We start from the raw sequence: 25956 nt of genomic DNA, 5'->3' as shown, positions 1-25956 counted from the left end.
AAATATACTAGGTAGCTTTGTTTACTGAGCGGCCCGTCTATCACACCTTAGGCGAAACTTGTTTCCCCTTAGTGTGTTTAAGCTCTCTATGTGCTGATTTACTAACTGTATTTTGTGTGCTATTGATTTACTGTTTCCAGTTCTGGTTTGTTTAATCACATTATACTTTTTGTGTGATTTTTTTGATATTTAGCAGATTTAATATCATTTAGGAGATGAGTGGTTTTCGTGGTTTTTTAATTTTTATTTTATTCACTTTTTGCTTTTCCTGTGTTATCAATAAAATCCATCTTATTTTTTAAATTATTTTGAGGTTTTTTTTTCAGGGCTTTTCTTTTCTCTTTTGTGTCCATATATTATATGTGCCCTTTAGCAACGCCAGAGGCTACATATTTTTCTGCTAAAATTCCTGGCTTTCAATTCATTGTCAAGGCCGGAGCTAGTGATTTGACTGCGGCAATATTTGTTAGTTTGTCATACAGTACATATATAAACATACACATAAATCAAGCGTCCTATTGGGGACCCAAATGTTGAATTTAAAAAATCAAATGCATTTTGTTTCACAAGTTTCTACCCTCCTATTCATGTTTATTCCACTGGGGGTCTGTTTGCCCCTCACCCCAGTTGTTTTTTTCACATTATGCTCCCATAGTGGACTCCTACAATTTGTTTCTCTCTGTGGGCCATTGATACCCCAAGCTGACACTAACTAATGTGGTGCTGCTTCCCCCTCCCCCCCCCCTGTGAGATCTGCCTTTGCTACAGGTATCTGTTGGTGCAAGAACCTGTTGGTATCCAGGAGATGCTGAGGTTCCGTGATGTTGTGGGGAAATAGGACAGGCTTTAGTTGTGGCTTCATGGTTGTCTTTGTGCTGCGCCTCCCTGGTGTAGGCTAAGGATACGCCCCAACACACTTTTCTTGGGAAGGGTACACGCTCCCTGGAGAAGCCTCAGGGTATGCCCCAGCATATATTTTCTTTAGGTAAAGGTCTAGGTAACCCCCTCCCTGGTGTAGCCTCAGAGAGAGGATCCCCCTTCCTTGTCCTGCTGCTGTCTAAAAGCCTGCCCTGTTACTGCATCTCAGCAGTACCTCCAATTGTAGCGCTGCTTCCCCCCCTCTGGGAGATCTGCCTTTGCTACAGGTGTCTGTTGGTGCAAGTACCTGTTGGTGTCCAGGAGATGCTGAGGTTCCGCGATGTTGTGGGGAAACAGGACAGGCTTTAGTTCTGGCTTCATGGTTCTTTCTCTTTGTGTTATGCCTCCGTCTACCACAGGTTCCAGGAGTTCTGGATGCAGTCTCCATAATAGAACACTTTTATCCTCTCCCTGAGTAACTGCACCCTCAGGCCAGAGTATATTTAACAGGAGTCTTTATTGGCATCCACTGCAGGCAGTACATACAACGAATACACTTTGGATCCCATGCTTCTGGATGGTCTCTGGGTCAGCTATGGCTTTGGGCCTTCTCTCAGTTCTCTAGGGAACTGATCATACAGTCTCACCCCGTAGGGCGAGACACAGCTTACAAACCCCAGTACTCACAGGCAGAGCTGTACACCTACTCAAGACACTGGGGAGATCTAGACTCAATACTCACTCCCTAGCTGGAGTGCTCAGGTCTGCACCCACAATTGGGCAACACAAAGACCCAGACCCACCTCCACTCCTGCCACTCAAGGAAGCTGCAGAGGGGAGGGATAAACCCAAAATGAGCCTAACACTGTCTGCAACTAGGGTGGGCAGAGAAATAGCCAGAACCAGCCATGGCTACACTAACATCATAGGATGCCAGAACCAGTTTGATAAACTGAATCACCTGAGAAACATCCAAATTCAAGATCACGGAACAGCACCCTCAAAAGCAGTGAAACGCCTGGGCATCTCCAATGACAGTAATCCCACAATGGAAGAGCAAGTCAAACAGTCAGGGTTACCAACTCTACCCTATAAGGATACTCAATTCACTTGTAGAACAGAAGATCTGCGGAAGGTCGACCACACCTTTGTCACCTCCAGACTTGACTATCAAAAGGTATTCTGTCTTGGCTTGCCAAATAACCAGATCAATCATTTGCAGGCAATTCAGAACGCAGAAGCAAAAACGACCAAAAAACATGCACAAATACAAATACAACCACACCAGTGGAACCCCAAAAATCTCAAAGTTCTCTCTACAATCTATAAAGCCACACACGGCACAGCACCAACGTACATCTCAGAACACATCACTCATACCAACCAACCTGACAATGCAGATCAATGGGAAAAGAACACTCAGCAGAAGGGCCCAGGCCCCGGAACAGACTGCCTATTATCATCAGGAAAGGTCCCATCTTCCAGGAAATCCCCTAAGAGCCACCTTTTCTGGGAAAAATTTGGGCATTTTCCCCAAGTGCTCACTATATGGATCCGAGCTGCAAAATCTTTTCCGGCTTGCAAAAAAACAAACAAAAAACCATTGATTGATTGACAGGCAAAAAATGTACCCTTATTTGAATAATATTCTTTTTACTGTTGGTTTAACCTCAAAATCTGCATAGCCGAATCTCACTGAGCAAATGTCAGCAAAATGTTGCCTGATATTTGGCATTTGCACCACTTTTTCTATAAATAAATAGCACATCTCTGTTATTGTGTTGCCTGATTAACACAGATGTTGAAAGCAGATGTGAACTTTTTAACATAACGGTCTCCATTCTGACTCTGGAATGCTATTTGAGCTTCCTCTTTTGTTAAGGTTTCTCAGCTGCCTGTGCTAAGAAACTTTATAAAGTCTTAATTATATTTTGTCTTACCACCTCTGATGGGTTGCGGTTCCATGTATCCACTGTCAGAGTAGATGTAGTTGCCTGAGTTTACTAATCTTTACCTATTCTCTGCACAAGGGGACGCTCAGGCTCCCAAGATACTTAATGGGGAAGGAACCACCAGTACGTATTGGTATTGAAATGCCCCATGCCATGTGGGCCAATAGGAAGCAGCAACGGATGCTGTCTTGCCTTCCTACTGGTCCATGGACATTTAAACCTTCCATTTTGTTTCCCCTGGAAGGCACTACAGCACACTAACGTCAGAGCCAAGTATCTCAAGAACAACGGGTCCCTGGAGCTGAAAATAGCACGTTTGAGTTTCGGGGACCCATTGGTACCCATCCTTGAAAAAAAATGTACAGGGGGAACAGTGGCATTAAGAGGATTCAATTTAATAGCAAGAGGGAGGACAGTTTCTGTGCCCCCAAAATATCTAGTGCAGAGTATTACAAAAGTCATTGACTAAATAAGAAGGGGGGGGGGCGGGGAAGTCCCTCCCCCTGCTACACTGAACACATACTAACTTCTATTTCTTGCTAATAAATCCCCACTTTGTTAGAACGTCCCATGAGATACTCGGCACAACCTTATCTAGAAGAACATTAGGATGCGACAGAACAATAATCACGGATGAAACGCATTATCTGCTCTTGTTACGTTACAGAGTCATTCCAATTAAATGTTCCCCGGAGGAGTGCGGGACCTCTGCAGCCGATCTCTATCTATCTATTCTCTCCAGCTAATGAAGCTTCAGCAGCTCCCGTCGGTACATTTCTAATAAGAGCCCCATCTCAGAGGTTACAGGCCCAAACTATTTCTGCTCCTGGGAAAAAGGTCTATGAATTTGTAATTGTATGTCCCATGTTGAAGAGGGATTAACATCTGTGCAGCAAACGGCATTTCAATTAGGAAAATAAATAACATTTGGCCATAACCACTGTTTGTTCGCTCGAGGTTTTGGGGGTGACACAGATATGCATGGTAACTGGTTTCTTGCATTTACTAATGGTGCAAAAAACAAAAAACAAAAAGCTCCAAATTGCTAAAAGAAATAAATAGTGAAAGTTAAGCCTGGTGCTGTGTGCTGCGGGACATTGTAAGCCCCCTGTAATGATGTGGTATATTTTGATAATAAACATATAAGTAAAAAAATGTCACCCCCTTTATGTATTAAGGTTCCCTGGCTGCAAAACTAAAGCAAACGATGTAGAAAAAAACCCCCATATATTTCGTAGGGGGTTTTTGTTCAATAAATCTGGTGCTATATTTTGTCCCATCAATGCAGATTTTGAAGACCCCTAGAAGTGAGTGACGCTTTCCAATGTCAGAATAGTCAGCAGAAGGCAAGACCTCGAATCCATGCAAAGAAAATCGGTTTAATTATACTACACTCCAAAACCAACACTACGTGCCTGCAACACAGCCTATGTGTAGCCTCAGATTCTGGCAACACTGCATTTTTCCACTGTCCTTTATACTATAAACTAGGGCTCAGTTATCAAGTCATTTGTAGAAAATCTCACCGACTGTTGTATTTTTCTAAAAACTATAAGGTTCAAAATGTGAGGCTCTAAGGTTTTGATTTGAGGGAAAACTTGGTTCTGTAAGTATGGGAATCGGACATTCAGCCAACAATCACTAGTCTCCTAATCAATATACTGTATGGCTCCCTGTAGGATTCTGGGAGAAACGATGAATGATATTTGTTTGGCAGAAAGCACTTAGGGAGTTCACATCCCACAGTGTATATCCTGCTGATATTCATGTTCTGGACCAGGTGTTGCTTACTCCAGTCCTGCTTCAGCACAGGTGGCTCAATCATAATGACAGAGCCACTGATCGAGCCACCTGTGCTGAAGCAGGGATTTACTGAAAACCTGACCTCATGGTGGCCCTTGAGGACTGGAGTTGGCCACCCTGGTTCAGGGTGAAGATACGAAACCCCCCAGCAATCACCAGGTTTATTTAACAAACCCCGTTGCTTTCAATGTTTTACTTCCTTTGCTAAATCTAGTGCAGCTTTTGTTCCATTTGTACATGCAGGAGACTGATGATAAATCCCCACATAATACACTTCATTCTACATTACAAAACTATTATTCTATATATATATACACACACACACACATATATATATATATATATATATATATATATGATTGCAAAGATATGTAGACTTACTGCTATATTCACTAAGAATTATTTATTCATAGATGGGATGCTATATTCATTCTTATTTACAAACCGGAAAATTGTGTTGACTCAGCGTTGAAGATCGCTAGCGAAACAAATAAGCGTTGAAGCATTGACATTAATGTTAACGGCACTAGCAATGTAAATGTGTATGTGTTATATATATATAGTGTGTGTGTGTGTGTGTATGGATAATGTGTATTCTGAATATATGTGTATGTGCATGCATGTATGTGTGTGTGTATATATATGTGTGTATGCGTGCGTGTGTGTGTGTGTGTGTGTGTGTGTTTTTGTATGTATGTATGTATGTATGTATGTATGTATGTATGTATGTATGTATGTATGTATGTATGTGTGTGTGTGTTTAGGGGGGGAGGATATATCAGCTACTATAGTGTTATGTACGTGGAATTTTTACAAAACCTTATGGTACAACATTATTTAACCCCTGTTATGCCTGAGGCTACCAATGCATTGCAGGGGGATGTCTTCAGGTGCCAAACAACATAAACACCCTACAAATTAAACACAAAATCCATATGTGCATATATTAAGCATTTAGAAGGTTAACCATGACTAGCTGGACACTTGAACACCTAAGGGGTTAATATACAATGAAGGTCTATATTGTTAATATTATGTATTTGTATCACCTATTCTAGGTTGCTTGGTCTTACCTTGTGTATGTCTATAGTGGCCATTATATACATAGGTAAGATCAGCCTAACGCTAACCTGGGCTAGGTGATATAAATGGGCCATATTTTGGCCGGAAGCACGATATAAGCAGGTATCGGAGTTTAGTGTATAGCATTGGAATAAGTAATCAGCCTTTAATTCCTCGTTTGGTTACATTTGCATGCTCTACAGTTACATATTGCTGCTGTAAAAATCCGCTTACCAGGGATGGGCAGCCCCAGTCCTCAAGGGCCACAAACAGGTCAGGTTTTCAGGATATCTCTGCTTCAGAAGAGGTGGCACAGTCTTTGACTGAGTCACTGATTGAGTCACCTGTGCTGAAGCAGGGATATCCTGAAAACCTTACCTGTTAGTGGGACTGGAGGTGCCCACACCTGGCCTTAACACTAGTGAGATTGCTTTAGTGAATATGGCAATACATATAAAATGGGGGTAAATACTGTTAATGCAATTTTTTTATTTATTGACCTTTAGTGATCCCCATATGCGCCCTATTCAACATTGCCCGATGTGGCTTGGGGCACTGCGATCAGTCGAAAACTGGATTTGGAGCCCATGGAGTTACGATCGGCCCCTTTGGACAATATTGAATCAACCCCCCTAAACTCAGTATGACCAAAAAAATATAATCGTCATGCCTTAGATTACTGCCAAATACGCCAACTTTTCTCAACTCCATAGAGATACTGAAGATACAAATGCAGAATAAATATAACAAATGTTTGGTCATACAGTAGTGACCTATCAGTGCCATGAATAATAAATACGCTTGGATCCACATACATACATATTTGTTTGCTTTTAAGACATCAGTCATCTAGTTATATGTTATAAACTTCCAGTGTTACAAGTTTAATTAGGTCCTGTGTGGGACTGAACCTGTAAGGTGTTAATGAAGATACCTGCAGGCTACAGCTCCATCTACTGGATCCTAATTCATATGTGAGGTTTGTAAAAGCTCCCCTTCCAGCTCAGGCGCGAGGTAATGACCAGACATCGTTTATACCCGAGATGCAGAAAAGCACCAAGCCAGGGGAGGCCAACTCCAGTCCTCAAGGGCCACCAACAGGTTAGGTGTTAAGGATATCCCTGCTTCAGCACAGGTGGTTCAATCAGTGGCTCAGTCAACATACTCAATGTTCAAAATGATAAAGTCACAGATGTGGGTCCAAAACCACCGCTTGTGAAAAGACAAATAACAAATATCATGGAACATGCAGTATGTGCTGTTGGTAAAGACCCGTGAGGCTAACTACAGAATAACAGGATTCACTAAACTCACCCAATAGTCATAAGCATTTCATACTGCAAATCATCTAGTGTTGGAGTGGGTCCTTGTATTGAAAAGCATGCACATCCTTTTAAACACTGTCCCTCTTCTTACTTTAGTACTTCATAAAAGTCTGCAATCCATTCCTTAGCTCTAAATTCTAGTTAAGAGGCGAGAATTCTTTTATTATTATTATTTTTGCCTTATTTGATATGATATTGTATATTGTGTTATGCATTTTTATTTTATGTTATATTTAATATGGAGAAGAGGAGGAAAACGAGAGGAGGAAGAAAGGAGTGTGAGGACTGTGGCAGATGGGGCGCACCTGCACCCTGCTTAAAAATTAGGGGGACCTGGGAGGCCCAAACCCCCACTATCACCTCCAGCACTACCACTGCCACTGCCACCATGTGTGCCATGACATCAGCACTCGGGGTAAGAGTGGGAGAGGAGGCAGGCACTTTCCCAATCTCTCTGTTAAGTGTTCCACACAGCAGCACGTTTAGGTTTTTTTTTATAGTATGTTAGGAAGAGGGGGGGGGAGGGGGGGAAGGGAGGTAAAAACTTGAGGTAAAACTTGACATGTATGTGTCCTGTATTACCTCTCTGGACATAGAGACCTGATTTGCTCTGCTGCTGGGTAATGTAGCCAATCAGGAGGAGGTGTCAGGAGCTTGAGGGTGGGGCCAAGGAGAGGAGGAAACAGCATGGAGTGGAGAGAGATGTGTGTGTGTGTGTATGTGTATCTCTCGAGCGTGTGTTTGTGTCTCAAAAGGGGTTGCACCTTTCACCATTGTGTCCAGTATTTTTGGAGAAGCCGTCTGGTGACCCTAGTTGTGGAGGGATACCAATCTAGTACAGGTAGCACTGGTCACCCAGGCTCTATCATTCAGAAGCAGTAATGTTGTGTGTTTATGCTGGTTATTACTGTATATTGGTATAAGTTTGATTGCAAATCTCAGGTGGTAAGACCCTAGAGGCTTCACATGTGTAGTAGAGTTGCTGATAAGTATGGTTGTATTGTATGTCTTTATTTATATAGCGCCATATATGTACATAGCGCTTCACAGTAGTAATACATATCATATAAATAACAAATGGTTAATAATTATGTGCAAACTTTTCACCTATGTTTGTGAACCATGCTAACATTTCCATTTTTTAAGCACAATAACACATTTCACACATTTTTCAAAGTTTGCAAGCAAAAACCATCTCCAGCCAGTCCCCGAAATAGGAGAGAGTTCTGCAAAATATATTAAAATCTCAGGTGTGTTCGTGGATATCTCTCCACTTGTTGCATAGATTAGTATTTTTAGAAGAATATAATGAGTACTCTATTAAATAGGGCTCCTGCCTCATTTCATTGTCTGGGTGTTTGAATAAATATTCCCCCATTTTAGACAAGTTTCAGTTAATTTCATATCACACGTTATTCACCATCAGTGCTACAATTGTAAATGACAAGGTTGATGAAATTTAAAGAGGGATTTCCAAGGAGACTGAGCGGGTTAGTCATTAAGCGGTGACAGTGCGGAGTGATCAGAGCACATTGAAGTTAACAGGAGTTTTCTAGCGATAGTGCCCCGATCGGCACTCTCACAGTTTAATGAATAACCCCCTGTGGGTGGTCTCCTTTAACAAAATATGTTTAAAAAAAACAAAACAAAAAAACACTGTTAGGAGGGATATCTTCCCAAAATAGGCGCAGAATACCTTCTTACATTAACACTAGGTGGTAAACTCTTCATACCAGGGGTCTCAAACTCAGTGCTCAAGGGCCACCAACAGGCCAACGTTTATGGATAACCCTGCTTCAGGGATATCCATAAAAGCTGGCCTGTTGGTGGCCCTTGAGCACTGAGTTTGAGACCCCTGCTTTACATTCTGAAGCTTCAGTATGAGCCATTTTCAGCTGGAACCACATATTGAAGAAAATATGGATTTTTGTACGAAAACCACACGAACGACAATGGTTTCCAGCCTTTTTTTGGTTAAGGAACTTTATGTGAAATTCTGAGGACCCATAACCCTCTCTAATAGCGTGTCTGAGCTCAGATGCATTGTAAGGAACCCCAGCCCTCTCTAATAGTGTGTCTGAGCTCAGATGCATATTAAGGAACCCCAACCCTCTCTATTAGCGTGTCTGAGCTCAGATGCATTGTAAGGAACCCCAGCCCTCTCTAATAGTGTGTCTGAGCTCAGATGCATATTAAGGAACCCTAACCCTCTCTAATAGCGTGTCTGAGCTCAGATGCATTGTAAGGAACCCCAGCCCTCTCTAATAGCGCGTCTGAGATCAGATGCATTGTGAATTCTTCTGTATTTGGTACATTTTTTACATGACCTTAAAATTACAGGGAACCCTTTAGGGATGCCAGGAAAACCGAAGGGTTCCTAGGAACCGTGGTTGAAAAACAGAGTATATAAAATGTACCAACCCTTAAAGACATATATTAAACTTTACACAAATCTCTTGTGTATTTTATATACTATAGTCATTTCTTTTATGCTGTCCAGTGCTTGGCCTTACTTGCTCTCTCACATTATTTAAAAAAAATTTTTTAAATGTTAGAAGCGGTCGGATTACTTTCAATCTATTGCAATTGCAGCATATATTGTTGATGCAGGAGCTCCAAAGAGAGCGCCAAAAAGAGATAAGAAAGGTTTTTCTAGGCTGTTGGTTCCAAGTGAATGATTTCCAAAGAGTAAGCAGCTTCCAGTGATGGAGGAATTTGGACAAGGAGAGCGAGATTAGCTTCATCATTTAGTGGGTGACAGTGTGGCAGAAAAATAGTTATTTGGTTACCCATTAATCTGTAAAAACAAACGGCTTCTTTAGGTGAACTTTATCAGAACGCCAGAATTGACTAAAAGGTGTAGTCCCACCCAAATCCACTTATAAACTAAATGCACCATATTGCAGAACAGCCGATTAGAAATACTAACGTAGTGGTTTTTTTTGTAACTTTTTTTTTATTAAAGAACCCTATAACAATATTGGAAAATCTGAGGAACCCCAACCCTCTCTAATCGCGTGTCTGAGATCAGATGCATTGTAAAGAACCCCTACCCTCTCTAATAGCGCATCTGAGATCAGATGCATTGTAAGGAACCCCAACCCTCTCTAATAGTACATCTGAGATCAGATGCATTGTAAGGAACCCCAACCCTCTCTAATAGCACATCTGAGATCAGATGCATTATATGGAACCCCAAACCTCTCTAATAGCGTGTCTGAGATCAGATGCATTGTAAGGAACCCCAACCCTCTCTAATAGCTCATCTGAGATCGAATACATTGTAAGGATCCCCAACCCTCTCTAATAGCGTGTCTGAGATCAGATGCATTGTAAATTCTTCTGCATTTTGGTACAATTTTCTAATGACCTGAAATTTGCCGGTTTGCCCTGCAAAGGGTTCCTGGGAACCCATGTTAAAAAAAACACTATACTAACCATAACATTTCCAACTGGGGTTGTTATAAACTCTCTCTGGTTTCCCTGCTTGTCTCATCCTCATAGTTCATTGGCTGCTCCCTCTCTAGTGAGGGCGTGACATCCTAAGGCTGGAATTAAAGCTTTATCTGATTCTAGCTGCCATGCTGTTCTATCCCAGACAGAAGTGTTCACTGGAACTTTCTACCCCTTATTAAGGCACAATAAGAAATATGATAAAACGTCACATTCCATTTTACACTGCTTTTGTTTAATTCTGGGCTCACAGTTGATGAAGGCAAGAATACCGGAGAAATGTAATAACGTTACAGATCAGGAACGGAGATTTGTTTTAGAAAATCCCATTAATTCTTAGAAATATTTTGACCTCATATCTCCAAGATAAAAATGTTAATTTGACGATGATGTTGCGTGTGACCACAGGAAAGGAAATGTTAAACAGAAATGGGGTTCATCTCAAAAAGGAATACACCCTATTAAATATTGTAAGAGAAGATTAAAAAAAGAACAATGGATTCTGATTGAAGGTAAATAGTTTGTGTAGTGAGTAATTAGTCAGGTCCCTCCCAGAGCTCGGAGGGGTGTATCCCCACACCCTACCGATTTAGCATTAACCGCTCTGGAATTCTTCCTTGTTCTGCAGAGCGATGTGAATATCCAGTCCTAATCCACACAGGAGGCACCAGAGAAGTCTCTCCCAGGCATCATGGTTTCCCTGCGACTTGCTTTTCTTACCCTTCTAATTACACTGGGACAGGTCAGCGGCCAGCAAGGTATGTTACCCTGATAATGTGCTCCGCTGACGGACATCCCGATGTCAGATCCTTGTGACGTTGGGCTTTATCTCTCTGTGCCCCAGGCACCAAAAACATAGATTGTAAGCTCTAAGGGGCAGGAACTTGTGCCTGCAAAAATTCTATGTACAGCGCTGCTTACACTGCCAGCGATCTACAAGAAAAAATCAATTATTATTTGCAAACTTTGCTCTGTACCATTTATAATGAGCACCTCACACTTTGGTACCTGCAACACATTGCAAAGTAAAGTGTTCTGCTGTATTAAAGATCAGGACAGGAGTACATTTCAAAAGGTCTAACTCTGAAATCACTGGACTTTCTATCCCAGGTCAGGTATTTGCTGGCCGGCTGCAGTGTGTATGATATATTTTGTAACATTCATGTTTGGCTGCTCAGAGTTTGTTTTGGATTTAAATTTAGGTAAATGGCTTTAAAGGGGCATTTCTACTTACCGGACCAAAGCCAAGATTAACCCCATGCATTGCCGGCCCCTCTGGTAACAAAGGATATGAGCATCATACTGTACCAGATCTAATCACCCTGCAAATGATAACGTTACTTCTTCATGTGACTAAAATAAAGAAGGATTGTAAAACCTCTCAAGCACGTCGGGTTACTAAAGAGACACGTTTTTAAACAAAATATTTATAAATATGTTTACTTATCTTTATAAGTGAGCATCAATCACCTGTCCCACATTAAATACCGGAATATCACAGTCACCTGTGTGATAATGACACAGGTTTGTCTGCAGATTTGCTACAACAGGAATACAACCCACGGACAGACTGACCTGGATACAGTTGGTAGGTTTGAATGAGCGATTAGTTGATTAAGGAGCATTGCTACAGAGGGCAAAAAAACACCGAAAGCAAATCACTGAAAGCGTTACTTTATGGGTGATTAAATCTCGCATAACGCCAATTACATTGATAAATTGTTGGGGGAAAAAAATACATATCTATTGTCTTTTTGTGGGTTTAATTTTAGCCGCAGTTGGTAATTATTGTTCTCTCCCTTGATCTCTTTCACTAATGAAGTCAATAAAATTAGTTGAAACCAAACAACAAAAGGGCGCACATCTGGATCAACAATTCCCATGTAAATAAAGACAGGCCAGGCCCCCCACAGCAGGTCAGTGCTACTCAATGACAACGCTCCCTGTTTCCTAACACCAGGGAAACGTGCCCATCCCAATCACAAATAATATACCATTGCTGCCACTGTAACTTCCTTATGGATAATCCCTTCAGTGCTAGAAAGGCCAATGCATTGCCCCAGCACGAGGAGTTAGAAAGGAGCCTGCAGCGGAGCTGTAACAACGTTTGGGCGTCTCCCACATTTTTGTTGTCATTTAGGATACGGGGAACCTATAAATGTTACACAGTATGTTAACAAATGAACAGTTTTCTGACTCCTCAGGGGCCACTTTCGCGTGGGTTTTGGATTAACCCTTTTCGCTGCTGAGGGACCTGCAAACCTTTATGGAAATGGTACTGTATCCATATCCTGAAATACTTACCTTGTGGCTACTAAATGCTTTGAAAACACCGTACCATTTACAGAAAGCAGCATGCTGATTTGTGAGAGGGTGTTGTAAGAATTGGCTGCGGTTATTTAAGCACGTTACCAGCACACAAATAGTTAACCTTTCAACAGACGGCAAACAGACGTTTTTGGTTTCGTGCCTAACAACATATAACTCGGCACAGCCAAAGCAAATAACAAACACTGAATACGTGATTATAGCAGGAGTTCTCAACTCCAGTCTTCAAGACCTCCAAACAGGTCAGGTTTTAAGGATATCCCTGCTTCAGCGCAGGGGGCTCAGTCAAAGACTGAGAGGAGGTCTTGAGGGCTGGAGTTGAGAACCCCTGGACTAAAGAGAGCTGAAAGCGTGGGGGCGTCTCTAGCACAGGCCGGTGGCTTTATAGCTTATGGAATAGATTGGGCTCTCGGTGAAATAAGTTTGCACCGGTTCAGGCCTCTGCAGGTTTATTTGCCAAATAAAGAAAAAAATGGGAATTAGAAGACTAGGAAATATGGATATAGGCCCCATTTTTTGTTGTTGTCAATTAGCGCACTCAAGGGTTAAACCAGGGGTTCTCAACTCCATTCCTCAAGGGCCACCAACAGGTCAGGTTTTCAGGATATCCCTGCTTCAGCACAGGTGGCTCTTTGACTGAGCCACTGATTGAGCCACCTGTGCTGAAGCAGGGAATATCCTGAAAACCTGACCTGTTGGTGGCCCTTGAGGACTGGAGCTGAGAATCCCTGGGTTAAACATGTTCTGAGCTGTCCTAATTACACCCGGCCCTGTTTAAAAGGCAATTATATCATTTTAGCATCTAAAATAATCTGCCATTTATTCAATGTGTATGTACGACAATGTATTTATTTCTTCAGAGTGCAATATGTTGCTGGCCCCGCTGGCATGGAAGGGGTTACAGCGGGTGTTTCAATGTGTTTGACAGGTCGCAACATCAATGGAAGGCAGTTTCCCCAGTGGCTAACGGGACTCATCGCTGTGGCCGTGTTCCTGTTTCTTGTGCTTGCGGTCTACGTGGCGAACAGAGTTTGGGAGAAGAGAACAGAGTGAGTTAACGAACCTCATGCCAAGGGGGGTGGGGGGGCTTTAATTCTCCATTATATCTGTTATGTTGCAGGATGTGTAATAATATTATTTAGATTTCAGGCCGCCAGAGTAATTCAATGTAAAGCTGTGATGTTGTGAACTGACGATGTGGTGGCTTCCTATTGGCCCACCAAAGTGAGGCTGAATCTGCAGCCATTTTGATTTCCTCAAAGGGAATTTAAAAAAAAATGGAAAATGGAAAGGTAAATGTTTTCAGGAACTGGGGGGTTCCTGGAGTTAAGAATATCACAGTTCAGCTCCTGAGCACCCGTCGATAAGTGGAACCTACTGCTTTAATGCTGCTGATAATTTGAGTGTTCAGGACATACTGGGACTTGTTTTCTTCACATTTATTAGAGAAGCCGTTTAAAAACCTAACAAGTAGATATTTCCCACTTTCTAGACCAGGGGTGGCCAACTCCAGTCTTCGAGGGCCACCAACAAGGTTATCCCTGCTCAGCCCAGGTGGCTCAGTCATTGACTGAGCCACGCCACCTGGGTTGAAGCAGGGATAACCTTAAAACCTGAACTGTTGGTGGCCTTTTGAAGACTGGAGTTGGTCACTCCTGCTCTAGAACATAAACAGAATATGATCCCTGTAGTATAAATAGATTTTGTTTAAAGCAACAACAAAAAAACCATGTAAATCTCAGATTGGCCTCCTTCATGATCCCGCTCTTCCTTGGGTACTATAACTTTCTGGTTGGTGTAAAATACTTTCTGAGCGTATGTTGCTGTCTGTGAAAGTTTTACATTGAGCAGTAAACAGACTGGTATACTGCTGCGACACACTTTATTCGAGCAAATACCCAGTATGTACCTGGCAGATACCTGGAATGCGCCGCTCCTCACCTCTGACAAGCCCCGTTGCATTTGCCTTCCCAGCCTGGGTTCATGCCTGGCTGATGGGCGGCTGATCTCTTAAATGATAATGATTAGGATTTAATAGGCTGCAATGCTTCGCGTGTCTACCAGATGGCATAAATTCATGAATTGTAATGCAGTATATATATATATACTGTGCAGTATTGCAGCCAGCGGGAATAAAATGCTTCAATCCCTGCCTGGAAAATACCTCAATGCACTCGGGCAGAAAACAGTCACAAACCTCAATACACCCGGGTATACCCGAATTCGTGGGACTAGCCGAGCTCGAATAAAGTGTGTCGCCAGTGTAATACAGAGTATTATGCAAGAGCTGACGTATAGACGTATTCATTGGAATGAAACATAAGCATTACTCCAGTACAATAACCTCATTCCACCCTGGGCCGATCTAGTGGTTCCTGTCCTGCTGAGCAGGTTCTCGCTGTTCTGAGCATCTCATCACTCATTAGCTTTGTGGCAAACCGACCAAGTCAGTCTGGGCGTTGAGCCAAACACTGAGCAGCATCCACCAGTTTGGACGTAGTCGGGTCCCCTACAGATTAGTGATGGGGCGAGCACCCTGCAGGCGTGGCTATCAAGAAGAGGAAGAAGCTAACCACCAATAGGCATTAACCCCTTCAGGGCAGAGCAATGTGTTGCTGACCCCTCCAATACTGAGAGGGCTAAGCAGAAATATATTAGTGGTCCCAATATCTCCCCCCCACCCCCTTAACCGCTTCACTGCCTCCCTGCTGCAAAAAACACCACTAGGAATATTAAAAAAAAAAATCCCTTAACCTTTTACCTGTTGTATCTCACAAATCGGTGTTTCTGTCCCATGACTTGCAGCTTGTGAGTATTTAATAAATGATCCCTATAGTATTACACCGTATGACATGAGAGGCATGTAGTGTGTGTCTGGACCGCAGAATAAATAGGAGGGTAACAAATAGGATAAATAATAATCTTTGTGTTGGACTCCTTGTACATTTGTCTGCTAATCCACAAGTTGCCATAACTGCTTTACCGAATGGAAAATGTATCACGGTGGGTTTCAGTGCTATTTTCTTTGGCAAATATGTTTTCTTTTTGGACCTGTTCTGCAGACGGACGAGTTTCAGGAAAAGTGACAGGACTGACCTCTATTTCCATAGTGATATATCACCCCGCCCCATCACCCCAATATCCGCTCACTCTGACAACTCTGCCTTATTACATTTAGATCATTTTTTATAGGAGTCGTAGAGTCATTGCACTACCTCCCAGCAGTAGTGTTACGGTTTAATATTGTCAAAGAAAATCTTTGAATAGACCCCGGGGAACCTGCAGATGTTGGCAATACTACCTAAAAGAGATTGATTTGGTAAAGTCTGTGTTTTTAGCGCCCTGTAGGAAAGTGGGCAGCGTACAGCGCGCGGTCCTTCCTTCTCATGTATTTCTATGTTTGTGGCAATATTGTTCTCTCCTTGTTTACCTGCCTCTGTTTCCCCTTCAGAGGTAACATCCAGTCAGACACCACAATGAAGGCCCAAGGGTCTGGAGAAGTGTTTTCAAATGGAACCTATGGACATTATTCAAGGACAATAGGCAGTGTCAGGTCTGTATCACACCGCATGCAATCGGTGCCTCTCCTGGTGCCGGGAGCATCTTGCGCTCACATATGTGGGTTTTGTTAACCCCTTCATTTCTTGAGGGGTGGAGAACTCTTCTACCACTTCATAGATCCACAGGCAGTGGCGGATTTGCCATTTGGCCCGGGCCAAGGCGGCAACATTTTGGGGCCGCTCTGTTCCCCACTGATTGCCTTCTGCACCACCTTCCTCCTTCTGCAGCATCGTGGCAACGTGTTGCCATGACAACGTGACATCACATGGCATCGCGTTGCCATGGAAACGCATCAAGTGACGTTGCGGCATCGTTTGACGCTGCAGAAGGAGTGTGGCTGTGCAGGAGGACGCGCGCCGGGGTAAGTGCCTATGGGCGGCAACATTTTCAATCCACCACTGTCCCTAGGGTATAGTAAATATGTTGGTTTGCAATTCCAGAGGTACAGTGGCCTAGCATAGTGTACCTACAATACAATACAATGCACAGTACATGCAGCGCGTGGCCCGTGAGTATGCTGCATGCAAACTGTATCACAAGCTAAACCTAGAACAAGATTATTTGTGCCACGGTAACAACATACAGGCATACCCCTGTTTAAGGACACTCACTTTAAGTACACTCGCGAGTAAGGACATATCGCCCAAAAGGCAAACGGCAGCTCACGCATGCCCTGTCAGCACGTCCTGAACAACAATACCGGCTCCCTACCTGTACCGAAGCTGTGCGCAAGCGGGGAGACTATAGAGCCTGTTACAAATGCGTTATTTACATCAGTTATGCCCGTATATGATGATTGCAGTGCAGTACATGCATCAATAAGTGGGACAAAGGTAGTGCTTCACTTTAAGTACATTTTCACTTTACATACATGCTACGGTCCCATTGCGTACGTTAATGCGGGGTATGCCTGTATATGTGGTTCTCCTAATATAAAGTCCACTTTTTATCCTGGAAATAGAAATATACAAAATGATCCTGGCTCAGATAAAAACAAATGACTCCATCTTCTATTTACACATATTAACCCCTTCTATGTCACATTGCAAACTGCTATGTAGCAAGAGGTCACCGATTACTGACCATGTGTGGTGATGACCGTGAGGCAATCGCAATGCCAAGTTTATGACCCTTTATGTTTAAACACCGAGTATAATCGTGACATAATTACACGGCTATTTTCGTTTTATTCATAATTATATTGATGTAGGTTATGTCACGATTATACTCTGTAGTGACAGTGGCTCTCTCAGAACATTATATTTGCACTGTATTATTTGTATGTTGTGCTGTAGCTTATGTGGATATTATTGTGTAACAGTTTGAGTAGTCACCCTACCTTTTTTATATTAAGTACACGTCTCACATTAAGCTCACTAGCACATCTGGTACAATCCGTCCCTTTGTTCGTGTCACACATGACCACATTGTGTGACTTTTCTAGACCGTAGCATCAAGCTCGGTAGGAAGTTCACTAAATGGTCCTGTGATTCTGAGTTGTCTGAACTAATTTTTTGCTTGTTTCTCTGGCAGCAAAAGGGTTAAGCTTGCTCCTTAATGCAGGAGATTTAACCATATATTCTATATAAGCATTTAACCCTATTTGCAGTCCTGCCAGATTTTCAGGATATCCCTGCTTCAGCACAGGTGGCTCAGTCGTAGACTATACCACCTATGCTCAAGCAGTGATGTCCTGAAAACCTGACCTGTTGGGGGTGGGGTGAGGGGGGGGGGGGTCTTGAGGACTGCGGTTGAGAACCGTGCATTATATGGTACTATATAAGGCCTCGGTCCCGCTGCGCTCGTTGGCGCGGGCGGCGGGTCGCGAGTTCCCCACCAGCAGGGGAATCCTCGCGAGCCGGTCCCGGTCCCCCCTGGCTGCACAGAGCACTACACGCTGTAGCGCGTCAGCCGCTGGAGACACCAGAGAATGGTGTTTCCTAGCGTTGACGCGTGACGTGTGTGGCTGTGAGCCAATGGGGAGGGGAGGCTTCGGGAGGAGGAGAGGCTTCGGGGAGCGGGGAGGAGTGTGGAGTGAAAGCAGGTGAGTGCCTTTCTCTGTGTGTGTGTCTGAGTGCGTGCCTGTCTGTCTGTGTGTGTATGTGTCTGAGTGCGTGAGTGCCTGTCTGTGTGTGTGTGTGTGCCCGAGTGCCTGCCTCTGTCTGTGTGTGTGTGTGTGTGTATGAGTGCGTGAGTGCCTGCCTGTGTGTGTGCGCGCGCGTGTGTGTATGAGTGCGTGAGTGCCTGCCTGTGTGTGTGTGTGCGCGTGTATGAATGAGTGCCTGCGTGTGTGTGTTTAAACTTACCTTCCAGCTCCAGCCCGAGTCCGTGGAGGGAGGGGGGGGAGAGTAGCGGGTCCCTCCGCTCAAGCCACGCCCCCCCTCCCTGTCAAACCGCCCACCTCCCGCCCACCTCCCGATCAAACCTCCCACCTCCCGCCCACCTCCCGCTCCGGCTCCCGCTCCCTACAGACCGCAGATCGCGGTCTGTGTATCTCAGCGCACCGCCTGTCAGCAGCGCAGGTGCGCTGACTCTGGGAGCGGGGCCTTAGCCTTACGCAACAAGTTGGCGCTTTATAAATAAGTGATAATAATAACTCTGTGTTTTACCTCTTCTTGCAACTCCAAATATGTTGCTCCGGGAAAGGGAACGCAGAGTAAGGGTAATACCCCACATCACAAGTCCCTCCACTTTACTTCTTCACTTGCTCTTTTTTTATCTAAACAAAACAGACTTGTTAGGAATCTTTGGTGCAAATTACAGCTATCAAGGAGCTATTATATTGGTCCATAAAAGGTTTGATCCCCACTCAAGGTTTTTAGTTTTTGCACATTTGGTAAAGAAGAATAAGATCTCTTTTGTACCCGCAACCAGCCTTTCTATTTGACTCCACATCAGGGGAGCGCAACCCAAAATAGATTAAAAAAAAGGCACAACATAGTGTAATACGCCTATGGCTTATGGGAATATGTGGTTAGAGAGATTTAGTCCTACTCACATTTCTCCTTAAAAAAAGGCATATCCTAAACAGTAGGTAATGAAGAAACAGGCACACAGTCTTAATCAGCAACAAGAGGGTTTAATGTGCCATGATAACCTTGAGAAAGGCAGAATTGTACTGACGAAACATTGGTTTTCATGGCACATTAAACCTTCTTGTTGCTAATTAAGACCGTGTGCCTGTTTCTTCATTACCTACTGGACTACTTTGGGATGTCAGGAGCTCCCTAGAACCAGTGCACCGGCAGCTAAGTACCCCTCATTTACCAGTGTGACTGAGTGCGTGCACTACCCTCTATCTATATCCAAAACAGTGACATATTAATCCATAGTAGTCTGAAGTGTGTAATATCTTACAGCAGGGGTGTGCAGTCTTTCCCCGCTGACCCCCCCCCCCCCGCCTGCTTCCCTCCCTGCTCACGCCCCCCCTCTTTACCTTGTGTAACGGGTATTCCACCCCACCCAATCTCATATATAGTGTGGGTGAGTAGAACATGCAGTGTTACCGGTGTGGTGCGTATACCTGCAGGCTCACAGGCAGTCTGAGCCTCCGCTAATGAGAGCCTGGGGTGAATCCTCTGGAACGGATCTTCGTTCAGCGCCTCCACCTATGTAGGATTCTATGGACGTGTAGAATGACCCTAACATAGGAACCCACTCAGAAACCACATACACAGTATTATGGATAACAGGTTTACTGAATGAACAATGACAACACCTTACTTCAAAACACTATATCAATAAAAGTGCATCAATACAACTGTGTACCATCCCCCCACCCACATGTCCATCATCACATTCCCCTCAGTCTCTTGAGTGTCCATAGCAATAAAGACCAGTGTGAGTGTGAGGGATAGCGCTTCCCTGTGTTGGGGCCCGGTGGTGCACTTAATATATATAATACCTCCCTGACCAGTCCTGGTCAGGAAAATCCTTGGAGCTCTGCAACACCGCACAGTGATCCCACGGCGTGCTGCACTGCTCTCTGCAGGAGTGGGTGCACCTCTGCATCCACAGGAAAGGAATCTCCAGCCGGAGTGCTTCTTTAACACAGTCTCTGAACACGCGATCAGACAGCAACCCTCTTGCTGCTCTAACTATGGTGAAGGATTCCCTGTCCTAAGGCCAACCCTATACCATACAGCTTCCTCTGGTGTCATAGGGGACTAACTGGGCCCTGGGGTGTACCTCTACCCTTGTCCCTACTCCTCCCTATAACTAGCTACCTGCACTAAGCACAGCCACTTACTTGGTCCGTGCAGCAACCGTGCTGCACAAACACAGTGCCTGCCTGTCAGACCTCACAGCACTAATAGCTGTGACTCTGACAAGACAGCACTCACACTAAGAGCAGAGTCCCTAACTGGGGCCGTCCCTTATCAGTTACCCACTAACCTGGTGGGGAGTTGGGGCCTACCTGGAGGGTGAGGGTACCTATCTGGATGCAGGAGTTGCACTCACTCCCTGCATCCTTCCTTCCCCTTCTGCTCCGCTGCTCCAACTCACGTGACTCATGCAAAGCCCGGGAAAATGTATCTCTTTCCTCCAGGGCAGTCCTGCAGCCCTATTGGCTCCTATCAAGCACCTGGTGCCTGCCTCGCTATGCCTCATGGGAATTGTAGTCCCGAGGCCCTTACTATAACATTGGGGCCGCGTGCGCTCCTCCCCTCTGCCTACACTAACTCCTAATGGCCGCCGCAAGCTCTCCCTATGCTTCCCTACCCTCGCGCGACCTCCTAAGAGCTGCCTTAGCTCCCTACCCCTATCTGCGCATGCGCGACCTATCTGGGGCTCTCCTGCCCTCGCGCGATCACTGCGCATGCGCGACTTGAAGCGCAATGGCGGCGCCCTGCTCTGCGGCCGCCGGGACCTTAGAGACGCGATCACGGCCTTAGCAACGGCCCGATCGCGTCCCCGGCAACCGGCCGCAGGCAGGAGAAGCCGCGCTGCTCCCTGCTCCAGCCCCCACCCTTGGAAGCAGCCGTCGGGTTGTTCAGTACCCGCGATCGAGCTGCGCCAGGGGAGGGGGGTCTCCAGGAGCTGCTGGGGACCAGGGTTACACTTGTCTTCGGCATCAAATGACGCCGCGTTGCCATGGTGACGCGTCACCGAAGACAAGGTAAGGGAAGTTGCAGAGGCCTCACGCAGTCCCCCGGCATTTAATTTAAATGCCTTGAGGGAAGAGCGCGGGGCCTCTGCAACCGCCTTGCCCTCCCCCCCCCCCCCCCCGGAAAAATCTTGCGCCCCCCAGTTTGCGCAGCCCTGCTTTACAAGGAAGTAAAGAAAGGAGAGCCCTAGTACAGACGGTAAAAAACAAACTTTGTTATTGAAAAACACTTCTAAAATAAACCCTTACAATGTGTACGTTCTTTAAAACATTGGAAATGTGTAAAAGATGCACTACAGAGGTTTTCCCTCTCACTGCCTCTGCTCTCGTGGATACCGAAGTCTCGTGATCGATCCTCCGTACTTCAGGGTACGGTTCCCAGATCTTTCTTCGCTCTGGTGCAGGCGCGTCTTTTTCTCTCGCCCACTTCTTCCCTCTTCGGATAGGATGAGAGCCACTTTCACCGTTTATAGCTTCCTATCTCTAACCACATATTCCCTTGTGCTATAGGCGTATCACACTAGAGTGTGCCTTTTTTAATCTATCTTGGGTTGCGCTCCCCTAATGGGGAGAAAATTACGTCTTGGAAGATCTGCTGGGACATTTCTTTAAGACGGTTGGAGCAGCGACCATGTCTTGGTCATGTAATTTGATATTTTTTCACTTTGATCTTTTTTCACTTAATATCACTTTTTTCTCAAGTGTTTTATTTATTTTTATAAAATCACATTCACATTGAATGTCACTCTATTTGTATAGAATATGTAATCCCAGGTATTTGCACTGGTTTGTGCATTTGTTTCTGATTGTTACCTTTTCACAAAATATATTTTTGACTACTTTGAGTAGATTTAGGAAGGAGCGCCACCTGTAACATTATCATTCTTTCCATTTGACTTACAGCTACCTAAAATTGTAGGCTACCTGGTACAGAACAGAGAATTGCTGCTGGCAATTTGTATACTTCAAAGTCAACAAGTGGAAAGCATAGGACTGTTTTTAATAGCCCAATGTATTCCAACGTCAAAACCAAAAGTAGTCTGGGCACCCCTGATATTTTATATTAAAAGTCGCCCCTTCTTTAAAATAAAACATTTTTTTTTAAAAGCCTTGTTTTTGTAATTTGCCAAAATATGTAAAAACATCTTGTAGGGAGATGGCACTTCTTTTTACAATGTATCGAAAAGTTCCTAGTTTAATATGACCATACATTAACATGATCTCTCTCTTTTCTCAGATCGAAGGAACATGACCATGTCTACGACAACCCCACTACCGTCACTGATAATGTACTTACTACTCCTATGTAAAAACTACGACAGTCATGCAGGGCTCGTGATTTGATATTTCCTGCTGGAATGTAGATAAATGGCATTGACCCCCTTTCCACACTGAAGGATTTAAGTCAAATCGTATAGGCCTTGACTGCAGCACCCATTTGAAATCGAAGGTGAAATTGTTCATTTGGGACACCGAGCTATTTTTCGGCATTGTTATCCAGGCAAGAGCTGGGTCTGGATAAAAGATTCAGGGTACAAGGAATGTAAGATGTAGGTATCCTACAAGTTTCACAACCTTGAAGGGACACTAGTTCACACATCACACATGACCCGTTAGCAGCTACCAGGAGGAATACAAGGAAAATTCTATTTTTTTAGAAAAACACCAACTTTCTCCAAAATTGGTGGTTTTCCAAATGAAACATAATTGATCCAAATTCCACTGATGGTTCAGAAACTACAAGTACAGTAAAAAGAGATTAAACATGAATCACAACTTCTGGAAGTGAAAAAAGGCTAGTGTTTTTTCCCTCATTAGAAGTTATGTATTTGCTGAATCTTAATTAAATGCAAATCAAATCTTTTCTAAGGGAACTTGCGAAAAATAAAAATAATGCTGAATATTTTGGAGGATAGCATTGTCTCTATTTTGTACGGTATTTCACAGGTAAAAGTAATAGTTGTATTATAACTTATAATAAAAGTAAATCATATTTAAAGTCTATAGAAACAACCCTTTTTTTATTTATCACACTAACGTAATGTAAAATCATGCTTAAGGAAAATCTATACAAGGTAATCACCCGTAGAATGTATGCATCTAAGATCATTTTATGGTATTTGTATTAAAGCTGCAGTTCAAGCTGTCGTTTAAAAAAAACATTTAATTCGAAAGGTGCATCAATACAATCTACACACTGACAAGTAATTAGCTAAATTGCTGATCGATCCGTTCTCATGTGATCGATCGGCAAAAATTCGGCTCAGGGCTCACTAAATGCATCTTGGGTAATCTTCTGCTGCACTGACAGCCAAAGATCTGTGAGGAAGATCATGTGACCAAGCAGCCACTAGATTCAATTGGTTCACTGTCTAGCAGGGCAGGGCTCAAAAAGGGGATGCTGTTTCAGAAGGGGATGTGACTTTGTAAATGGTTGCTATAGGAACAAAAATGCTTGTTACATTAGAATACATTAAAAATGTCTTTACATTTTTCTTTTGCTACAAGTATTTTCTCATAGTACAGAACAGATGTATTAAAAATGCACATGTAGGATATTGCTTTAACTGCAGCTTTAAATCCTTTGTAATGTTTCAGGGTACATGTCAAGCATTTTTATTTTCTTTGCTACCATTCCTTAGAAAATTAGCAATGGTGGCCATATTTAAGTTGCCCTACACGAAAAATAAAATATCTCCCTGAAATTGAAAACCACTGTGGCAGTGAAGCATATGATTTAATGGAAAATAGATTTCAGCTGCGACTTCAGCATGTTTTAAATATGCAGGTAAATCATTGTAAGTATAACCGTGAACGCGAAGCGTATTGCTAATAAGGAGAGAGTCAATGTTTTGCTCAACGGTCAGAGGATCAGTTAATGCAAACGCTGACTCTTCCAGCTTTCCTAAATATTCAACCAACAGTGTCAGCACTTTCCTTGTGAAGGGTGAGATGCCCCAAAACAGCATATGGGAGTTGCAAAGTGAAAGCACCCAGCCATATAACCTCTTCTATCGTTTTTAGTACAGTATTTCTCTTGTAGGTATTCATACCTGAAGCTGAAAAGTTGGTAAGCTAAAGGGAAGATACAAAAAGTACTGTTTTCAAGGAGAGATAAATTCATAAATGGATACTAGCAGGAAGGACACTTCTGTAGGCAGGCAGTGAGTGATGCCCTGTGCTGCACGGAGTGAGTGATGTCCTGTGCTGCACAGAGTGAGTGACGCTCTGTGCTGCAGGCAGTGAGTGATGCCCTGTGCTGCACGGAGTGAGTGACGCTCTGTGCTGCAGGCAGTGAGTGATGCCCTGTGCTGCACGGAGTGAGTGACGCTCTGCTGCAGGCAGTGAGTGATGTCCTGTGCTGCACGGAGTGAGTGACACTCTGTGCTGCAGGCAGTGAGTGCCCTGTGCTGCACGGAGTGAGTGATGTCCTGTGCTGCACGGAGTGAGTGACGCTCTGTGCTGCAGGCAGTGAGTGACGCTCTGTGCTGCAGGCAGTGAGTGATGCCCTGTGCTGCACGGAGTGAGTGACGCTCTGTGCTGCAGGCAATGAGTGACGCTCTGTGCTGCAGGCAGTGTGTGACGCTATATGCTGCACGGAGTGAGTGACGCTCTGTGCTGCAGGCAGTGAGTGACGCTCTGTGCTGCAGGCAGTGAGTGACACTCTGTGCTGCAGGCAGTGAGTGATGCCCTGTGCTGCAGGCAGTGAGTGACGCTCTTACCATTGCGGGAGGCAGGACACTGTTTTGCCGGAACATTTGGTCAGACCCAGTACTGCCAGATTTGATCTTACTATTTTCATTAGTGCTTACATGGGAATGAATGTTATAGATATCAAGGGGAAGATTCGCTGAGCTCAGATACCAGACACTGCGTCCTGATCCGGGGTTAATCTGTCATCGCTCTTGGATACCCCTATCGGAAGCTTCACATATCCCAAATGTAGGGTGATTATCTGGGATGAGTTACAAAGCAGTTTAAAAAAACCATATTGGCACTTTTGAAATATTTGACAATAATAATGTTCTCAAATAGAAATCTGCTCCAAGAAATGTGTGATTGAGGCCATGTGTATAATACTAATCTGGAGAAAGAAAGGAGGCGCTGCTCCTCTGTGCTCGAATGCATTAAAAGCATGGACGGGCAAAAAATATATATGTATTTATAGGGAAGCTACTGCGAGAGAGGACGCTGTAGAACAGGGGGGCTCAACTGCACTCACCAAAACCCACAACAGGCCAGGTCTTCAGGAAATCCCTGCTTCAACACAGGTGGCTCAATCGGTCCCTGCTACAGCAGAAGACTGAGCCACTGATTGAACCACCTGTGCTGAAGCTGGGATATCCTTAAAACCTGACCTCTTGAAGATTAGAGTTGAGCACCTCTGCTGTAGTAGACGTGAAGCTCCCGGACCGGAGAATCACTGTGACTGAGGCTATGAACCTTTTCAACAACAAGAACCGACAAATCGATTCTTAATTGTAAGTGACTTTTTTTTATTCCATTG

At 44.0% G+C, this 25956-nt stretch overlaps 2 protein-coding genes across 5 annotated transcripts in view; both read left to right on the top strand.

Annotated features, from left to right (window-relative positions):
- The window catches only part of TAL1 (TAL bHLH transcription factor 1, erythroid differentiation factor), a 43775-nt gene extending 36453 nt beyond the window's left edge, over window positions 1-7322 (top strand). For 3 of the 4 annotated variants that reach the window (XR_012804072.1, XR_012804070.1, XR_012804068.1), the window contains one exon: window positions 6182-7139. The gene's annotated coding sequence lies outside the window, so the exon portion shown is untranslated. Of the gene's footprint in view, window positions 1-6181; window positions 7140-7247 lie in introns of those variants that run through there. The other variant, XR_012804069.1, reaches the window with a different exon arrangement.
- On the top strand, window positions 7282-24161 carry PDZK1IP1 (PDZK1 interacting protein 1). Its single transcript, XM_075616270.1, has 5 exons — window positions 7282-7415; window positions 11082-11211; window positions 13710-13830; window positions 16233-16334; window positions 22687-24161. Exons 2-5 carry the CDS (start codon window positions 11145-11147, stop codon window positions 22757-22759), a joined length of 363 nt encoding a protein of 120 aa, XP_075472385.1. The 5' UTR covers window positions 7282-7415; window positions 11082-11144; the 3' UTR covers window positions 22760-24161.
- The last annotated feature ends 1795 nt before the right edge of the window (window positions 24162-25956 follow it).

The sequence above is a fragment of the Ascaphus truei genome, chromosome 10 (assembly GCF_040206685.1).
Source record: "Ascaphus truei isolate aAscTru1 chromosome 10, aAscTru1.hap1, whole genome shotgun sequence".
NCBI lineage: Eukaryota > Metazoa > Chordata > Amphibia > Anura > Ascaphidae > Ascaphus > Ascaphus truei.
This window is presented reverse-complemented; position numbering and strand designations above follow the sequence as displayed.